Source organism: Chenopodium album, chromosome 20 (assembly GCF_948465745.1).
Source record: "Chenopodium album chromosome 20, dcCheAlbu1.1, whole genome shotgun sequence".
Taxonomy (NCBI): domain Eukaryota; kingdom Viridiplantae; phylum Streptophyta; class Magnoliopsida; order Caryophyllales; family Amaranthaceae; genus Chenopodium; species Chenopodium album.
This window is the reverse complement of record NC_137853.1, coordinates 10815664-10834917: the sequence shown is the minus strand read 5'-3', so window position 1 is coordinate 10834917 and position 19254 is coordinate 10815664. Positions and strand designations below refer to the sequence as shown.

General features: G+C 33.7%; 1 protein-coding gene and 1 long non-coding RNA gene across 2 annotated transcripts; both read right to left on the bottom strand.

The window, feature by feature from the left end:
- Window positions 1-3044: 3044 nt before the first annotated feature.
- LOC145597750 (pyruvate decarboxylase 2-like) lies at window positions 3045-8208 on the bottom strand. Its single transcript, XM_081653993.1, has 6 exons — window positions 7598-8208; window positions 7318-7481; window positions 4612-5262; window positions 4403-4520; window positions 3531-3719; window positions 3045-3419 (listed from the first exon to the last, which is right to left on the bottom strand). Exons 1-6 carry the CDS (start codon window positions 8129-8131, stop codon window positions 3249-3251), a joined length of 1827 nt encoding a protein of 608 aa, XP_081510119.1. The 5' UTR covers window positions 8132-8208; the 3' UTR covers window positions 3045-3248.
- A 9647-nt stretch (window positions 8209-17855) lies between these two features.
- LOC145599420 (uncharacterized) lies at window positions 17856-18612 on the bottom strand. The gene is made up of 2 exons (XR_014103749.1): window positions 18397-18612; window positions 17856-18078 (listed from the first exon to the last, which is right to left on the bottom strand). It is a non-coding gene; the product is annotated as an uncharacterized LOC145599420 (long non-coding RNA).
- Window positions 18613-19254: the final 642 nt, after the last annotated feature.

Sequence of the window (19254 nt, the reverse complement as noted above, 5' to 3'; positions counted from 1 at the left end):
AATTAGTTGGTGAATTGTATGTAAGATTGATTTTTTATATGTTCAGAAATGTTAATTGGTGTATGTGATATTTTGCTATTCATTAGTTTATTGTTATAATGATTATATAATACGTAGTATTATTATTAAACTTTGCACCAAAACTTTCTGATTTTAAAATGTTTTGATATGCCCTCCATTTTTTATTTTTTTTATTATTTTTTATTAATCTTATTTGGATTCTTCAAGATTCCAATGCGAATGGAATCTATAATTAATTGATTTTCTACATTTAAACACAAACAAGTGAATTTTTGTTAGATTATTCTTTTCGATTTTTAGTTTTAAATACTTCTTAAATAATTTTTATATTATGATAGGTATATATTGAAATATCTTAATTATCCAATACAATATTGCATTGAAAAGTGACTAAAGGAAAAAACATAAGGAATAGAACAAATGAAATGATCAATAAGGATGTGAGAATACTCCCTCCTCCTTTAATAAGAGGATGCACCACTTTCTCATAGTGAGAAACAAAATTTGTTTCTTACATGACATTTTCGTAAATAAACCAACAACTTTATTTAATTGTGAAGCCCACCAATAATTAAAAAGTTGTTGATTTATTCACCAAAATTCCTCCATGAGAGACAAATTTCGTTTTACAAAATAAGAAACAGGGAATTTCCCCTTTAGTAATTGACGTAGTTGACTTTTTTTTCTCACTTGAACCCCTTTTTTTATATAATATAAAGTAAAATGTTAATAAACAAATAGGTTGGATTTAACCTAAATGTATATTATTGGACGGAACATCAAGTTTTTATAAAAAAAAATAATTACATATAATATATTTTGATGGTCAAACTTAATGATAAAAAAATAGTCAATTATCAATTATTTTGGGATGGAAAACAAAAATCCTTCAACCAAGTAAATTCATTTACAAGATATGATAAGAAATGAAAAAGGATTATTACTAATGCTTCCAATTTTTGAGGAAAAAAAAAAATTATACTTGTATATTACTAGCCAACATAAGATAAAACTACTTTTGTTTTGGGGGTTAATATGGATTGATTATTTATTTATTTCTTGATTAAAAAAAAAATCGTAAAGACTAGTTAAAAATGGCACAACTAAGGATAATTATTACGCGCAAAATCTTATAGATTTACGTAGTACTCAGTTAGTTACATTCTTTGGTTTAGTCAAGGAAAGTATTTTTCACCATTCCATTCATTTATTCTATCTACACCATCAAACTTTCCTAAACTATTAGACCGTTAAATCTTACAGATTTAGCGCGCAAAATGATATTATTTGGTAAGTTAATTTAGGAATGTACTTAGCTTTAGCATCAAGTTCATCAACTCTATGATTTCAATTGGCAATATCATACTTTCCTAATTTAAACCTAATTCATACATTCATTCTGTATATAACATTTATATGCATTCTTTCACAATAATCATCCCTACCTCCAATTTCCTTTAATTTCCTTTCGTTGCCGAATTTGTAAACCAAACACTTAGCTTCGTAGTTCGTACCACCACAAGATCAACCAAGAAAATATGGTGATGAGTAACAAAACAGTTGTTGACGGTATGTCTCTCCCACCCAAAAAACGAACTTATGCCTTGGCTTTTTCTACTATCAATCAAGAACCCCATAATTCGAAACGTCTTAGAGGTGATCAATCTACTGATGTTGTTAGTAAGAACAACAATAATGGTGCATTGTTAGAGTTATTGCATCAACACATCAAGAGCAATAATATGGATTTTAAAGACATTAGTGACGCTAAATTACTCTTGGACAAGAAGCTTACAAAATCCGACATGAATGGTAAACAAGCGCGATTGTCACTCCCTAAGAAGCAAGTTGTCCCGGTGTTTCTAAGCCGTGCTGAAGATGCTTTTCTTCAAAAGAAAGTTGGTCATAACAAGAACGCTCACATCGACGTGAAGGTGATCATGGGGTCGTCCGTGTACAATATGCATCTAAGTCGATGGAACTACAACAAGGGTTCATATAGATACGTTTTGAAGCACACTTGGAACAAATTGAGATTGATTAAGGGGTTCAAGCTAGGGGATAACATTCGAGTCGTGTCGTTTCGATCGGAGAATCGTATTAACTTTGTCATTCTTGGTCCTAAACGTACCTTCACATTGTTTGGGACTAGAGTAGAAGATTATCCTTGGTATTAAATTAACTAGTTGTGTGATGTTTGAAAGATTGATTGGAAGTACAGAAGTAGAGTATATGTCAAAGACTTAATGTTGATCTTGTTTGATTAGCTGGTGAAATATATGTAAGATTGATTTTATGTTGAGAAGCCTTAATTATATTGGTGTATGTGGTATTTTACTCCGTACTATTCATTAGTTTATGATTTAATGATTATATTATTATTTGTTAATCATCTTTTAGCATTATTTATTTCCCTCATTACCACAATATATTTATATATTTATTACTGGAGTTTTTATTATTACATGTGATCACAATTCAGTAAGGATTGTTGTTAAGTTAGTTAGAGACTTAGAGGCATCGTTTTTGGCAGCAGGGCTTCTTCTGTGCCATATAATTATTGACCCAGCCAAACAGATCATGCCACGATTAGACCCTGTAACTTAGGCTTGAAACTAAACTAGTTTGGCAAACTTGTATAATCATGCGTTATGTATTGATATGTTTAGCAGATATAGATTGTTGTTACCGATGAATATAGCATATTGCTACTAAGGTTTACTTAGCATATCGTTATTCTGAATTGTCCAATTAGTATTTTTGTTTAATGTCTGCGAATCATATAGAGATTAGTATGTTTGTTTAATGTCTATGATTTTACTTGTACAGATGAATTACTTGAATTTTAAGAGAATAGAATTTAAAATTGATTGAAGTCCATGGATATTTCAAACAATTAAGCTTGGTGATAACAAAAACAGCCCTTAATGAGTTTAACCTGTATCCTGCAAGGCTGTAACCTGTTCTGATAAGCATAATAAACAAAGATGATACACATTTCAGAATTAACTTTTTTTGAGGATAAAAAGGCTTGCTTATAAAAAGGATAGTCTGTACACATATCTGCATTAGCAATTTAGGATGTTACTACTAGATTACTTAATACTAAACATTAACCCCATAGAAAAACTTGTTAAGAAACGGGAAAATCGCAGAAACAAAACGTGAAACTCAAAAACCAAAGTTTTCTTTTATGTAGGGAATCTAGCTTAGTGATGTAATCAGGCCTACTGGGGATTTGGGGGACGGCTATTAGCAGCAGATACTCGGGATCCCCATTCAAGCAGTTCTTTGCTTGTATCATCCTTGTGCACTATCACCTCAATGAAGCACAGGCAATCTTTCTTTGGTCCTGTGGCAATCTCAATTGCTTCAACAAGCTGCTCTTCATTAAAGACCTGTCCAGATCGAAATGCAAAGCCCAGAGACTCCATTAGCAACGAAAACAATTAAAGACAAGTAATCAGATAACTTGTAATGTTAAAAGCATGCTGATGTTCAAAACAGACCTTAGCTGTCCAGCAATTTCCTTCACCATTGTGAATTGCCTCAATAAGAGCCGTGTAGTTCCAGTTTTTGATGACATTGTATGGACCATCATGGATCTCAACTTCAATGGTGTATCCACCATTGTTGATCAAGAAGATGATAGTCTTTTGCTCACACCGCAACATAGTTGATACATCTTGAGCGGTAACCTAAGCAGAGGAGCAAATCATAAGTGCAAAAAAAAAAAAAAAAAAAAAAAAAAAAACACTTCACATCAGAGTGATTTTCTGCCAAGAAGCATAAATGAGTTATATAGAGTACATAGTGCATATGAAAGGCTGGTTATAAGGGAATTGTTGACATAGTAAGCTAGACCGGGTCTTACAACTCGCCCCTGGAAAGTAAAACTAAGGGTCTCTATGTTCTACATTGGAGAATATCCAAGGACATCAACTGAAATCAGATTTGAGAGCAAAATTCTGATGCTAAGGACATATATTGATACTATCTCATGGTCTGGAGGATATCCTTGCTCGTAAACAGCTTTAGTTTTTGTCAAATTAGTTATTGTTTTAGACAGGTCATTATCAATTCCCATAAACTGGCCATTACTGCCAGAGTGCCAGGATTATTGGGTATCAATCAACTACTTAATATGATGATTAGTGCCTGTCAAATTACAAATAGTCTTCATAATGTACTTGACATCAAATATACTGTAATAATTACTATCTTGTGGGAGAACATCATAATACAAATGCAAGTAAACTATTCAAGGTAAGGTACACTGAAGCAAAAACATTCAATTTGCATCTACATATGACAAGAAAATATATACTCTGCTTCACCACGAAATTTAGCTGGGATAACACAAAAAGAAAAGAAAGAATACCTGGAAACTCCCATCACCTATGAAAGCAAGGACCCTCTTATTGGGAACAGCTTGAGCATAACCAAGAGTTGCACCAACTGACCACCCAATAGATCCATATTGCATCTGGAACTCATACCTGAAAAACCCAAATCCTGTTAAATGTACAAACCAAAAAGAAATGATAATTCAACATTGAGCAAAGAGTTATTCACATTGACAAAGCATACCCGCATCCCTCGGGTAACTTTAACTTCTGACAATTGAACCATGAGTCCCCTGTCTCAGCTATCACAGCCGTGTCACTTGTAAGCAATTTCTGTACATGCTGAAAAAGGACATTGACCCTCAGTGGCTCATGAGGCTCAGACTTCAGAGGCTTGCCCTCGGGAACAAAAATTCTACTGTAGTTTTCAAAGGCTGTTGTGTTTTTCTTGATTTTCTTGGCTAACTCTTTCAAGAAATCCTTCATCAGAACACAGCCAAATGCAGGGCCATTGCCAATAACGACCCTATCAGGCTGCACAAGGATTGCCTTCTCTCTCTTGAGAAGCAAAGAATACCCGACAGAGCTATAGTCATTGAAAATAGGGCCTGCAAACAGATATGCGTCAGCTGACTCAACAATTTCAGCACAAAAAGCAGTACTCACTGCTCCCCAGTATGTCCCAATGAAATGAGGATGGTGCTCTGGTACTAGGCCTTTGGCCGAGGGCATCACTGCCAAAGCATATCCAGATGCATCAGCTAAGTCAACAAAAGAGCCACAGGCCTTTGCCACCCGTAATTTAGGCCCACCGACCATGACAGGCTTTACAGCCTTGTTTAGATAATCTGCTGCTGCCTCCACTGCAGCATGGAGACCCATTGGGTTACTCAACCTGCATTGCAAAAAAATTACAGATTACATGCGTTAAGTATTCGCCATTGCATCATTTCTGATTTTCTGGTATCCGTACAAAAGGACATTTTCTACAGACAAATTAACCTCTGTAAGAATAATATGATGCAGAGGCTAGAAAAGAACATAGATGTCAGCCACAACAGGATTACCCAATTTTCTTGTTTCGGACACAACAGGCCGGGTAAAGTGGAACAAGAAGGGTATCAGCCAGTCACAATTTACATTCATAATAAGTCGCATTTCACAATTTTACCTTAAGCCTATTCAAATCTCCCACTGTCTAACCAAGAATCACATGACCAAATAGCATCCAAAATGTCAATTATGGTTCATTCAGGGTGCAAGGCACAGGAATACACTGTATGGTATAAAAGTTAGTACCCGAGCACACCACGTCACAAGAATTTAATAAGAAGAGTCAGGGTACAATGGTAACAAGAATAATAAGGGTATCAGGCAACTTTTTTTAGTTACATGATAAATCATAATAAGTGCACCCAACAAATAATTCTAAATATAAATTGTCCATAAGGTCAGGCAGAAAATACATCAATTTAGTTAAGAGATCCATATATTCCCCACATATTAAATCCCAAATGCCCTAAAAGTGATACCTCGATGTACTCTATTCATATTAGCATTGTCTACAAGTCTACAACCATGAACGCGGATGATAAATTTTCGTCCCACAGGCCACAGCATATATATACAAGGTATACAATGTATGGTAATTAAAATTCAAGCTTAGCATATCACATGTTATAGTGTTATAGTATAGGAAACAATAGAATGGATTCTTGAACTACAACCAAAACTCCTTTACCAAACAAGATGCAAAGACAAATCATGGCAAGGTAAAACTGTCACAAGAAAGGTATCAGTCAATCACATTATTCTTATGATCACAGCACATTCACAAGTTATTTTAAAAGCAGGCATTAAATTCATCAATTTCAAGCAAGAGAATATCAAATTTCCCAAAAATCAAATCCCAAATCGGCCAAATGCCCCAAAAAATGACACGCTATCAACTCCACTCAAACAACCTGAATAGGTCACTTCTAGGACATTCAAGAATCAGGATACAAGGCATACGACTGGTATGACACGATTACAATGTACGTCATGATAAACTAAATGCCTAGCTCTCAACACATCACATGGGATTCTAAATACCTAATGCAGACACTAGATTCTTTAATCAACTAGTAAGTAACACAAAAACAAATCCAAAACATTCCAATATTATATACACCCACACCATTTTCTTATCCCAATTTGTCCTCCGTCCATTCTAACAACTTTTTACCCAACAAATCAAAGAATCACATGTACATTACAACTTTAAAAAGCAACTAATTAGAGTAAAAAGTTTTTATTGTGTTATCATATCATATCACTTCACTTAAGTATAATAGTACTTCATAGTATAAACTATTCTGATGAATTGACTTGACTTCAATTTTGATTATCAAAATCACCACTTTACCACATTTGTAATTACGGAGTATAATATTCACAGATTTATCCCAAATCATAACATTAACACTCAATTTACTTCAATAATCATCGTCATATTTAGTAATAACCACAAAATTTGACCATACATCGCATATAGCACTCTTTAACCAAAAACAAATCACGGAGGTAAAAAAAATAGAAATAATACAATAATTAACATTAAATATATAAAGAATGTATCAACACCCAATAAATTCCAGCAAAATAAAAATAAAAAAAAAATTTAAAAAAAAAAAAAAAAAAAAAAAAACCAACAAAATTTCAAACCAAAAAAAAAAAAAAAAAAAAAAAGCACAGGAAACAGAGAGATGAATTTATGCCATAATTTTGCAAATATTTCACAGGAATTCGACCCATAAAGCTCAAACTTATATTCCAAAGGTTTCAAGCAAAAATCAATAACAATATTCAACTAAAATTGAAGAAAAGTACTCCAAAAATCCAGCAAAAAATTCACAAAAAAAAAAAAAATAAATAAAATGAAATCATGAAAACAGAGAGAAGAATTTACCTGGGAGATAGAGAAAAAGGAACAGGTTCCCGGCTAAAAGTAGGATGAGGAATCGCCGGCAAATTACAACTGATGCTAATATACACCGGTTTACTTTCCTTCAACGCCGTCGAAATCGCCGTATCAATCAAATCATGTGCATCATCAAGATTATTAACCACCGCCTAATACATTTCAACCCACCAAACGAAAAACAGTAAAAAAAAAACCCATCATACAAAATTTCACAAAAAAAAAAAAAAAAAAAAAAAAAAAAAAAAACGCCATTAATGATCAAAACCTGAAAACAAGTAACGGTTTGAAAGCACCGAAGCTCCTGACTAAAATCAGGCAACCCAATAGTATGATGAAGAACTCTGTTAGTCCCATAATCATTCGAATTCGGCCCACCAACGATACAAATCACGGGTAGATTCTCAGAGTATGCACCAGCAATCGCATTCAACACGCTCAACCCACCAACAGTGAAGGTAACAGCGCAAGCACCGACGCCGCGTGAGCGAGCATAGCCGTCGGCGGCGTAACCAGCGTTGAGCTCATTGCAGCACCCGACGAGGTTGAGACCAGGCTCGGCTAGGAGGTGATCGAGGAGAGTTAAGTTGAAGTCGCCGGGAACGGAGAAGACGTCGTTGACGCCGATTTGGACGAGACGGCGAGCGAGGTGACGGCCTAGAGTGGATTCCGGTGGTGCGACGGTGGTTGTGGTGGTGGTTTGGATGGTGGAAACGTCGCCGTTTTTGGAGGGGCAGCAGATGGTGGTGTTGGTGTTGGTGGGGGTGTTACACGTGTCAAGGGATCCAATTTTGGTGTCCATTTTTTGGGAGGAGAGAGAAATTAGTGTGTAAGACTGTAAGAGAGGAAATGATTGTTGTTGAAATTATGGTTATTTTAGTTGATTTTTCTGGGTTTGGAACGTGATTATGGGAAGAAAAATGAGAGAAAAATGGGGATTTATATAGGGTGGTTTAAATTAAATATTTTTATTTTTATTTTATTTATTTTTGGGAAAAAAAAGGAAATGAAATTTTGTTTCTTGGTGAAGGGGGAAAAAATAAACAAGGGGCGGTTTTGGTTTTTAATTTAGGATTAGTGATTTTCTTTTTTGGGGGGGATTTTTATGATTGGCGGCTGAGAAAAAGTGGTGATGTGATTGTTTTATTGATGGATGGACTTAGCCAATACAAATACGGAGCAGTCAATTATAGCTACAATGCTACATAAACATGATCTAGAAAATTCTTATTTTTTAAAAAATTATTAAAAGAAAAATAAAGAGGTTTAGTATTTTATTTTGTAAACCATTGAATTTTCATGGATTTAAAAAAATATTACTCATGTAAGTCCGTAGAGGCATAGAGTAATTCATCATTTTAACACAAACTTTTAAATAAAACGGATGTTCAGTAAATTACTGAACATCCGTTATAAAGTGATAATAAAATGTACAAATGTTACACTAAAACGCACAAAAGTTACACTGACATATATAAGAGTTATTTATGCTTCATTGATAAATTGACAAAAGTGACACTAAGGGTCTGTTCACATTTACTGAACTGAGCTGAACTGAACTGAACTGATTGGAGCTGAACTGAACTGAACTGATTGGAGCTAAACTGAACTGAACTGATTAGAGCTGAACTGAACTGATTGGAGCTGAACTGAACTGAACTGAAATTAAGTAAATATGAACAGGCCCTAAATCTGACAAAAGTGTACCCGATGTATAGTAAATTACTGAAAATCGGGTGTATACAAAAGTTGGTTAGATTATAAATTTTTTACAATTCTGATATGTTCCCATTTTGACGTGTTATAATCTATTCTTTTTTTCATTTTGTCATAGTTGGTGCGGTTATTATTTGCTCTTTATATGTCGAATTTATTTGCTATAACGATATTATTAAAATGAATATTACAGTATAAATTTAATTAATTTATTATACGTTATGGTTTAGGGCCTGTTCACATTTACTTAATTTCAGTTCAGTTCAGTTCAGTTCAGCTCCAATCAGTTCAGTTCAGTTCAGTTCAGCTCTTAATTTCCCTCTCACATAAAATATTCATTTCAGTTCAGTTCCAATCAGTTCAGTTCAGTTCAGTTCAGCTTCAATCAGTTCAGTTCAGTTCAGCTCAGTTCAGTAAATGTGAACATGCCCTTAATATGGAATAAAGGAGGTAATACATTGCATTTGCATATTACGATTTGATTAATTGATTTGCATATTTGACTTGGATAGGAGGCAAGCTATATATATTTTTTCATTTACTTTGTAAAGAAAAAAAAAATTGCAACAAGGCAATAGAGCATTCTAATAAAGGTTTAGTGGTAAGTTTGAAGGAAATGCCTTGACATGCAAACAACAGTAGAGTAATAAATAATTAATCAAATATACAAGTATGAATTAGCAAAAAGATACTCCTTTTGCTGTTTTGCATACTGTTTGTGAGTGTTGTCAAACTTAACTTTAACTTTGTAACTAATGGTTAATCATCTATGTGTTGACGTGGCACATCAAAAACCACTTAATTAAGAACAAATTAGTAGTAGGTACATCGTACATGTAGTACCTCTCAGCTTGATTTGTTTATTAGATTCTTGAATTTCTACAAATATTAAAATTAGGAATTGACTAGCCTAGGCCCGTGCCATGCACAGTAAATTCAGTTTTTTCAAACAAATTTATTAAATTTAACAAATAAAATTTGGTAAAACATATCCTTCAAATATAAAGAAATTATAAGGCAAAACAAAAGATTATTACGAAGTGTATATAGAGCTGTCAAAAGCTGACCCGACCCGAAATACCGACCCTAACCCGACCCTAACCCTAACCCGTCTGAACCGGAAAAAAATGGTGACCCGAACCCGACCTAACCCGACCTGAAACCAACCCTAGACCCGAGTTGACTCGAGTATTTGAGACCCGAACCCGACCATGAACCGACCTAGAGAGGACCCGACCCGAATGTGACCCGTAAGCTATTGACCCAAACCGAACCCGACTCGAACCCGAGAATGACCCAAACCCGATTTAACCCGTCAAAACCCGAATTCAACCCGACCCGAGGCCAACCCGACCCGTTCCTAACCCGACTCGAATTTAAACCTGACCTGTTACAAACCTGACCCGAAATCAACCCAACTTGTTATTGACCCGACCCAAATTCAACCCGACTTGTTATTGACCCGACCTGAATTCAAACTCGACCTATTACTAACCCGAATGTTAGGATTTAGGAGTTTTTAGGATAAAAAGAGTACTACATATTGACTATTGAGTTTCAGGCTTTTTTTCAATTCATTAACATGGATTCCAATTATAAAACAAAAGTGGCCTTTCTCATCTTACTTGACTTATCTCTTACATAATCCTCGTCAAAGAAAAACTTATAGGCATAGGAAAATCTCTGATTCTTAGTATATTAAGAAAGGTTGCACTCTAATGGCGAGATTGACGAAATTTACCCTATGAAATCTCTATTTTGATTGATTTTCATTTTCCTAATTATCTTCAACTTCCTATATGAGCAATGAGCTTGAGCTATATGCGGAAATTGAGGATATGAGGAGATTGAGGATATGAGATGATAGAGGTGAGTGAGGTGGAGCTATATGAGCTGTCAATGTTTTTTAAATGCATTTGAAGCAGTATGAGGTGAGTGAGGTGGTAGTGATTTCAGCCAAATGTATCTTCCTTTTTTTTTTTCTAAATTTATCTTCAACTTCCATATAAGTATATGGCTATTTAAAATCCTTTTAATGGTCCTTTTTTCAAATTTTATTATTATTGTTATTTTTTTTTTAGTTTTTGACTTGAACCGAACCCGACCCGAACCCGAGAATGACCCGACTTAATTATAACCCGCAAATTATTAACTTGAATCTAACCCGACTCAAACCCGATAATGACCCGACTTGGAAATGACCTGACTTGATTATAACCCGCAAATTATTGACTTGAACCGAACCCGACTCGCACCCGATAATGACTTGACCTGATTATAACCCGAAAATAATTGACTTGAACCGAACCCAAACAGGACCCTAACTCATTTAAACCCGTAAAAACCCGAATTTAACCAGACTTGTTTTTCACCCGACCCGAATGTAACCCGACCTTTTACTGACCCGACCTAAACCCGAAAAGATGTATGACCCAACGTGACCCGACTCAAGCATGACCCAACCTGAACTCGACCCACATAGGTGCTGCCATTAACTCGTATTGACCCGACCCGAGATGACCCGACCCACACAAACCCGACTCAAACCCGACTCATTTACCCGAATTGACAGCTAATATATATATATATATCCCTACCTTATAAAAAGTAGAAATTAACTCTTAGGAATAGTGTGCTACCAATTATACCCTCACTATTCTGTGCAAAATGTGTATTTACTTTTTTACCCTCGATAATATGTTTACTATCATTAATACATTTAATGTTTTTTTTTTCATTAAACATATATCATCAATTAATTCGGTTTTTTTTTTAACAAAATATATGTAATGCTTTTTTTTTTTATTAATTAAAAAAAATTTAATGCTAGGAATAGTGTGCTACCAGTTATACCCTCACTATTGTTTACAAAATTGTGTGCAAAATGTGTATTTACTTTTTTACCCTCAATAATATGTTTACTATCATTAATACATTTAATGTTTTTTTTCACTAAACATACATCATCAATTAATTCGGTTTTTTTTAACAAAATATATGTAATGCTTTTTTTATTAATTAAAAAAAAATTAATGCTTTACACTTCATATGATATTATTATTATTATTATTATTTAAAATGAAAAAAAATTGTATGTACGAATAGATGATTTATTACCAACTACCAAGGGAAATTATCTAATTGTTGCCTGAATGTTAATGTTCATGCGAGTTGCAGGGTGTAATTGTTTCTCTTTTTTAGTTTCATATAGTTAATCTCATATAATTTATGTAGAGTAATTACTAGGTTGGGTAAGAGTATAGACTTTCAAATAGTAAATGTTCTGAAAAATTGTTCTACTATTGCATATGTAATGTTAAATTACTTCTTTTAGCATATAATATGTGCTCTATGATTTTCGAATTGTATTTAATCCATTTCTAATTAAGTTTGTAGATGTTTTTGCAATATTTCACTGTTGAGTAATTGCATTGATGTTTCTTGAAGAAAGGTTGTGCAGGAAAAAACGAAAACTTTAAATACACATTCTATTAATTTATCAAACTATTTTCCCTAAAATCCCAATGTTGCGAAAAGTTTAAACACAACCCAATATAGACATCAAGAAAGGGCAAATCAATTCGCGCGCATCGACTACCCTAGTATGTATGTATATATATATATATATATATATATATATATATATATATATATATATATATATATATATATATATATATATATATATATATCCCCCAATTATTAAGTGATTTTGTTAATATCAATTATATGAAAAAATTTAATTTTTTCATTATTTTTGGCAAAATTTAGTAATAATTAGCTTAAAGTAATCTCATTAATATATATTTTATGAATCAATTAAAATAAAGGATTGGACTAATATTTTAGGTAAATGTTTATGGAAGAATTAAAAATACCAACTAAAAAGAAAAATATTTATTAAAATATAATATAAAAGATTTGAAATAATATTATTATAGTTGTATAATAAAAATATTCTTAAAAAAATTTCAGCTAAATAGGAAGGGAAATTTTGGAGGGAAAAAACAGCACCAGGGTGTGACACGTGGCACCCCCGGTGTCTGTTTTAGTATTAAACTAGTTTAAGTCCCATGCAATGCACAATTATTACTCCTTCCGTCCCCTTTTGATAGTCCCTTATGGGCATTTTTCACGGGAATTAATAAACACAAGTATGAATAGTAAAAGTACATTGAAAAAGTAAATTGACATTGGGTATACAAAAAAGTAGAGAGAGAGTAATAAAAGTATATGGGAAAACAAAATTTAAATGGGGAATTTAAATTTGCACAAGTATTGTTGCAAATTGGAGAAAATTTTAGTAAAAAGTTAATATTAGGGCCTGTTCTCTTACGTTGAAATTCAGTTCAGTTCAGTTCAGTTCAGTTCAGTTCAGCTCCTAATTTCCTTCTCTTATAAAATATTCATTTCAGTTCAGTTCAGTTCAGTTCAGCTGAGTTCAGTTCAGTTCAGCTGAGTTCAGTTCAGTTCAATTCAGTTCAGCTGACTTCAGTCAATGAGAACATGCCCTTAATGGTTGTTGGAAAAACCAAATGGGGTGAACATTTTGGGACTAAAATTTGTCCATAAGGGACTATCAAAAAGGGACGGAGGTAGTATTAAATTTTATAAAGAGTTATTGCGTGCATTGAATTTTATAAAAAAAATTATACTCATAATACTAATTCAAAAATAAATATAACTTTAATTTTATATGTTACTCTATCAATGTCAAGATTAGTGACACTTAGACTTGATTTTAAAAAAAAAAAAAAAAAAAAAAGAGGTCTTTGAAGTTTTTATTTTTCGTAAGAAAATTGTAAGGATAGTACCCGCGCACATGATGCGTTAGTATTGATACGACTTTTAAGAGTAAAAGATAAAGTGTGTGTGTATATATATATAAATTGGAAGAAAAAAAAGTTATAGTATTATCGAAGACTAAATATAATATATAGCAGTATTGTTTAATAATATTTACCTCATTTTTCTTACAAAATAATACCATATAAAAGACTACCTATATATAAAAATATATTAGTTGGGTTTATATGGAAAATTATTATTGTTAATAATTTTAATTGGAAGAAAGATATTATAAATTATTATAAAATGATTTCCTTAAAGAATATGCGTAAAAATGGAAAGTAAAATGAGTGGGAAAATTGTTAATGAGATTGTGACAAGTGTCATTTTAGGTTCGCTTTTAGTATATGTTAATGATTATTGATTGATTGATTATTGATGATTGATTAGCGTAATAAAAATGTATTTTTCATAAAATAATGGAAAAGTATGCAAAGAGTAAGGAGTTTACAAATTATAATTTGCATGGAATTGGACTGTTATTGGTCCACCTTTTTGTCAAAGGAGAATATACGAGTCAAACGGCTAAAGAAAATGACGTATGAAATTACGACTGTGAATTATCCTTCCTCCATGGCATACTAGTATAGTAGAATGCATGGACATTTTTTAGTCAATCGCACCAATTGGCATGGAGTATGGACACATCATTTTTTCCTCCATGGTATTCTAGCATTGTCTAACGTAACATATTTATAGGTATTCTCATCTTCAGTTAATACGTTTGTTATATCACATTTGTCAATAGGATTTTTTTCACATTTGCTACCACCTAAAACACCTCACTTCAGATTCGCTACCGTTTTATTTTATTTTTTTTACTTTGCTACCAACCTAAACAAAGTTTGTTAGAAATCACTACCACTTATCGGAATCCGTTAGATTTTCCGTTAAGTTTATTTTTTTAAAAAAATAAAAAATAAAAAAAAATGAATAAAACCCCAGCCACCCCACTGCCACCACCTCCCCTCAACTGCCACCCCTCCCCCCCCCCCCCCCCGCCGGCGACCGGCGCCAAAAGATTCGGTCGGCGCCGGCGACCTCACCCCCCCCCCCCCTTTTCCCCACCCATGAAGCCAACCCCACCACCCACGAAGCCAAACCCTCCACCCACGAAGCAAATCCTCATCGAAATCAACCCCCTCCCCGTTTACCCCATCGGAAGCGACCCCCCTCCCCTTCCCCCACCCAAAAACCGACACTCCTAACCCTAAACCACCAGCCCGAAACCACTATTAACAAATTTTAGGGTTTCGCTCATGGTGGTTTTTGGGTGGTGGTTTAGGGTTAGGGGTGGTCGAAAAGGGTAGAAGAAGGGGGAGGGGGGCTGAATTCAGTGGGGGTTGGCTTCGGCGGGTGGGGGAAAGGGAGGTGGGGGTTGTGTTCGTGGTGGGGGAAAGGGAGGGGGGTTAGCTTCGTGGGTGGGGGAAAGGGAGGGGGTGGGGTCGCCGGCGTCGGCCGTTGTTTTGGGCGTCGGCCGCCAACAGGGGGGAGGAGGAGGGGTGGCAGTTGAGGGGAGGGGGTGATAGTGGGGTGGCTGAACGGTGGTTCGGGGCATGTTGACGGAAATTGTAACGGTGTAAGGCATGGGTAGTAATTTCTAACAAACTCTGTTTATGGTGGTAGCAAAGTAAAAAAAAAAAATTTTAAATGGTAGCGAATCTGAAGTGAGGTGTTTTAGGTGGTAGCAAATGTGAAAAAATCCTTGTCAATAAGAATATGTAAATTTAACTATCAACATTTAATATCATCAAGTGTGAATAAGTAAATATTATACAAAATTGATATTATATTAAGTTGAATCTAATAAAATCTCTTATAGCTATTTTTTTTTTTTTTCAAATTCCCAATGTCATAAATAAGTCAAAAGGAATATGTAAATAATGTCAAAATCAAAACGTGTAATAAAAAAATAAAAGAAAAAAAGGGATAAAAAAAACACGTTGTTGAGCCCATGAACAACCCATATGTGAGCATTCTTTTTGTCCCATACTAAAAACACTAAACACTAAAAAGGGGGGATGTAGTGGTAATGAAATCCTACATTGAAAGAATTCAAGAGTTACCACCACAATATAAGGCTAAGGGCTACTCCCCTCATTGTCATATGGTTTTGAAGTGTAACCTCCGTGGTGGACTTGCACTCTTCCGTGGTGGGTGCGACCCAGACCTGTATTTAACACACATAATCCGTACTCCATATTGGGTATGTGTTGTTATTATTGATGCAAGATGCAATTAAGAAAGTGCATGCATGCCGCTGCCTGCTTAGTAGCAACAAGGCAAGCTAACAATTGGTTGATTATAATAAATTAATAACAGCAAGTGGGTTTAGTGGAATTCAAAATAGGTAGCGCAACATGCACATATTATATATGATGCGCACACCGGTTTATAAACAAGCAAATTAGAGCAACCCATCATAATTCATAACCCACCGTAACATGGCACGGGCAACAACCGCTCTTTTTCTGTCTGTCTCCTTATTTACTACGACTTGTATGTGAGCAGTATCACAGGTCAAACACCATGCAAATTAACGTGGAAAACCAAATCCTAGCTTGGCCAACTTCTGGTACACCACTGTAATATCTTCAATTCTTGACTATAGAGAGGGATTTTCAAGTACCCCAGATGATCTAACTCAATCTATTTTAATGTGAATTGAAATTGATTATATATTCTCAAAAACTTTTGTATACATCCGGTTTACACTAATATTAGTGTACATCGAGCAGTATAAGGGTAACTTTAAGCCAATTTTGGGTAACTTTTTGCCCTTTTTTAGGTAACTTTGAACATAATATGATTTTTTATATAAATAGAACAAGAAAAATTTTATAAGGGTAATAAAATTATTTTCAATCACTATTAATTGAATTTTAGTCATTTAAAATGTGATTCATGTATATTATTTTTATTTGAATTAGGTTTTTTTTTTTATACATATTTGAGTAACTTTTATTCATTTTAAGGGTAATTTTGATCACTTTAAGAGATGTTTATAATGGATGTACAATAATTATTGTACACCCGATTTTTTTAAAAGTTTGTGATATATTCTTAGGTCTTGTATATCACACAGTTCATGCATCATTTTGACCTTTTGCATTATCGTCTAGAATAGCAAAATCCTCAATAATAATATTTCCTAATATTAACAACAATATTAATAGACTACGAGTGTTCAGATTTAGATCGGTTCGGTGAGTTTAATTTGAATAACCACATGCGGCAAATATGTAGTCATATAGACTGTTATTGGTTATGCATGTACTGATGTACAATGTCGCCAACTGAGTTTAATTGACAAGTTTTAAAAAGAGGCAGCTTAATTATCCACATATAAAAAGTGGAGTGATAATTAAATATGACTTGGTGATGAATTAGGAGATTGTAATAGCCTGCTTTTTTTTTTTTTTTTTTTTTCTTTCAAAACCCCACTTTTACTCTAAATAAAATTCAATTTAGGAAATAACCAAAATATTACCATCACCATAATAATGGCTATGAGTACTTCAAAGTGTCACATTGGAAGTCTAAAATAAAAGCCAACTTTTAAAAATAAGTAACTTGAGTTCGCAAACTCAAAATATAAGTAAATTAAAACATTCACATACAAGTTGGAACCAATATTAACATGCATGGCCCTTCAAAAGCCAATTTAAAATAAAACATACAACTAGGGCTGGCAAACGGATCAGGTCGGGTCGGGTTCGTGTTCGGTTCAGCTAATTTCGGGTCAGCTACCCCCCAACCCGGACCTGATCCATTTAAGTTTTCGGGTTGAAATACTTGACCTGACCTGATATTTTCGGGTTCAGGTCAACCCGAAAATGACCTGATTTGACCTGAAACTTTTTTTTTGGGTATTAATCAGGTTGTTAAATTCGGGTTGGGTCAACCCGGCCAACCCGATAATGTTCATTTTAACATTTTAACATGATATTTCAGACAAGTACTCCGTAGATATTAAAATTTAATACCAAACAAAATAACTTATAGATTACAAACAAGTTAAATTAATGAATTACAAATCGGATTTTAAATGCCAAAATGAATTTTAAGAACAATCTTCCATCTCTTTGTTTTGTCCTCCTTTATGGGAATGTGGAATCAATCTCCTCTCCAAATCTCTAAAATCTGACTCTTCGAAAGATAGATGATTTTAGTTGCTGTAATTTGCTGCCATTTAAAAATACAAACAACATCAGCATGAAAATAAATTGACATGAACAACAACAAAAGACAATAGATCAGAAATTATATGAACAACAAGAGAAAATTAATAATAAAAATCACTCAAATCAGCATAAGTAAACCATATAATAACACAAAAACAGAAATTAAAAACAAAATTTAACAACAACAATCGTATAAAAACATGGACAACAGAAAGTCAGAAATTAACATTAACAATCGAATAATAGCATGCACTGATGAACAACCCGTATTTTTTAGAAACAATTAAATACATGTAAAATAATGATGAAACAAAATTACCTTGTAAATTGATGAAGAAGAAGAACGAGTAGAAGAGAGTGACTCACAATTAACAAAGGAGATTTGATTGTTTGAATTCTTGAAATGAAGAAAGATAAGTGAAAAATTGATTTAGAAGAGAGAATTAGAGAAAGGGTTGAAACGGCTGAAAGATTGTGATGATTTTAGGGTTTTTGCTTTTAATAGGAGGCTGGTTTTGGGCTTGGGCTGAATTCTTTAAGGGTTTTTTTTTTTTTTTTTTTTTTTTTTTTTTTTTCCGGGTTAAATGGGTCATATTCGGGTTGAAATATTCAACCTTAACCTAACCCATTTAATTTTCAGGTCGGGTTAGTGTCGACCCATTTAAGTTTTCGGGTTGAAAACCTCAACCCTAACCCGTTATTTTCGGGTCGGGTTCGGGTCGGGTTTTCGGGTCGGGTCAATTTTTGCCAGCCCTACATACAACAATGTTAGTCCATAAATAATAATTAAATAATTCAAAATATAAAACTAAGAAAGCAAAATAAATAACTCCCTGTATTCATTCCCTTCATGCTTCAAGTATCTGTCACATTCTATTTATTTCAACCCAACTACTCACCATATAAATGGGTCATAGGGGGTGTCAATCCAAAGGAAAGTCAAACACAAACTCAAACACAAAAGTATGAATTAGCAAAAGTTGAGTACATACATACCTATAGAGCTAGCACACTAACATGATCATCCTTGCAATAATAATTTAAAACAGGCTCGCTATACAATTCACAAGTCAACTTAACTTTGACTTATAACTAGCAATATTAGTTATTAATTAATAGTTTTGAATTACGCATCGATTGAACGAATTTCCTTTCTTAAACAGCCCTTTTAAATTAT

Bases quoted from the DNA above. Each gene is read 5' to 3' on its own strand.
- LOC145597750 (XM_081653993.1), bottom strand. From the start codon at position 8,131: ATGGACACCAAAATTGGATCCCTTGACACGTGTAACACCCCCACCAAC. The intron at 5,263-7,317 runs GTAAATTCTTCT...TTTGCAATGCAG, and splicing joins CCTTTTTCTCTATCTCCCAG to GTTGAGTAACCCAATGGGTC. The intron at 3,420-3,530 runs GTCTGTTTTGAA...CGATCTGGACAG, and splicing joins GAAATTGCTGGACAGCTAAG to GTCTTTAATGAAGAGCAGCT.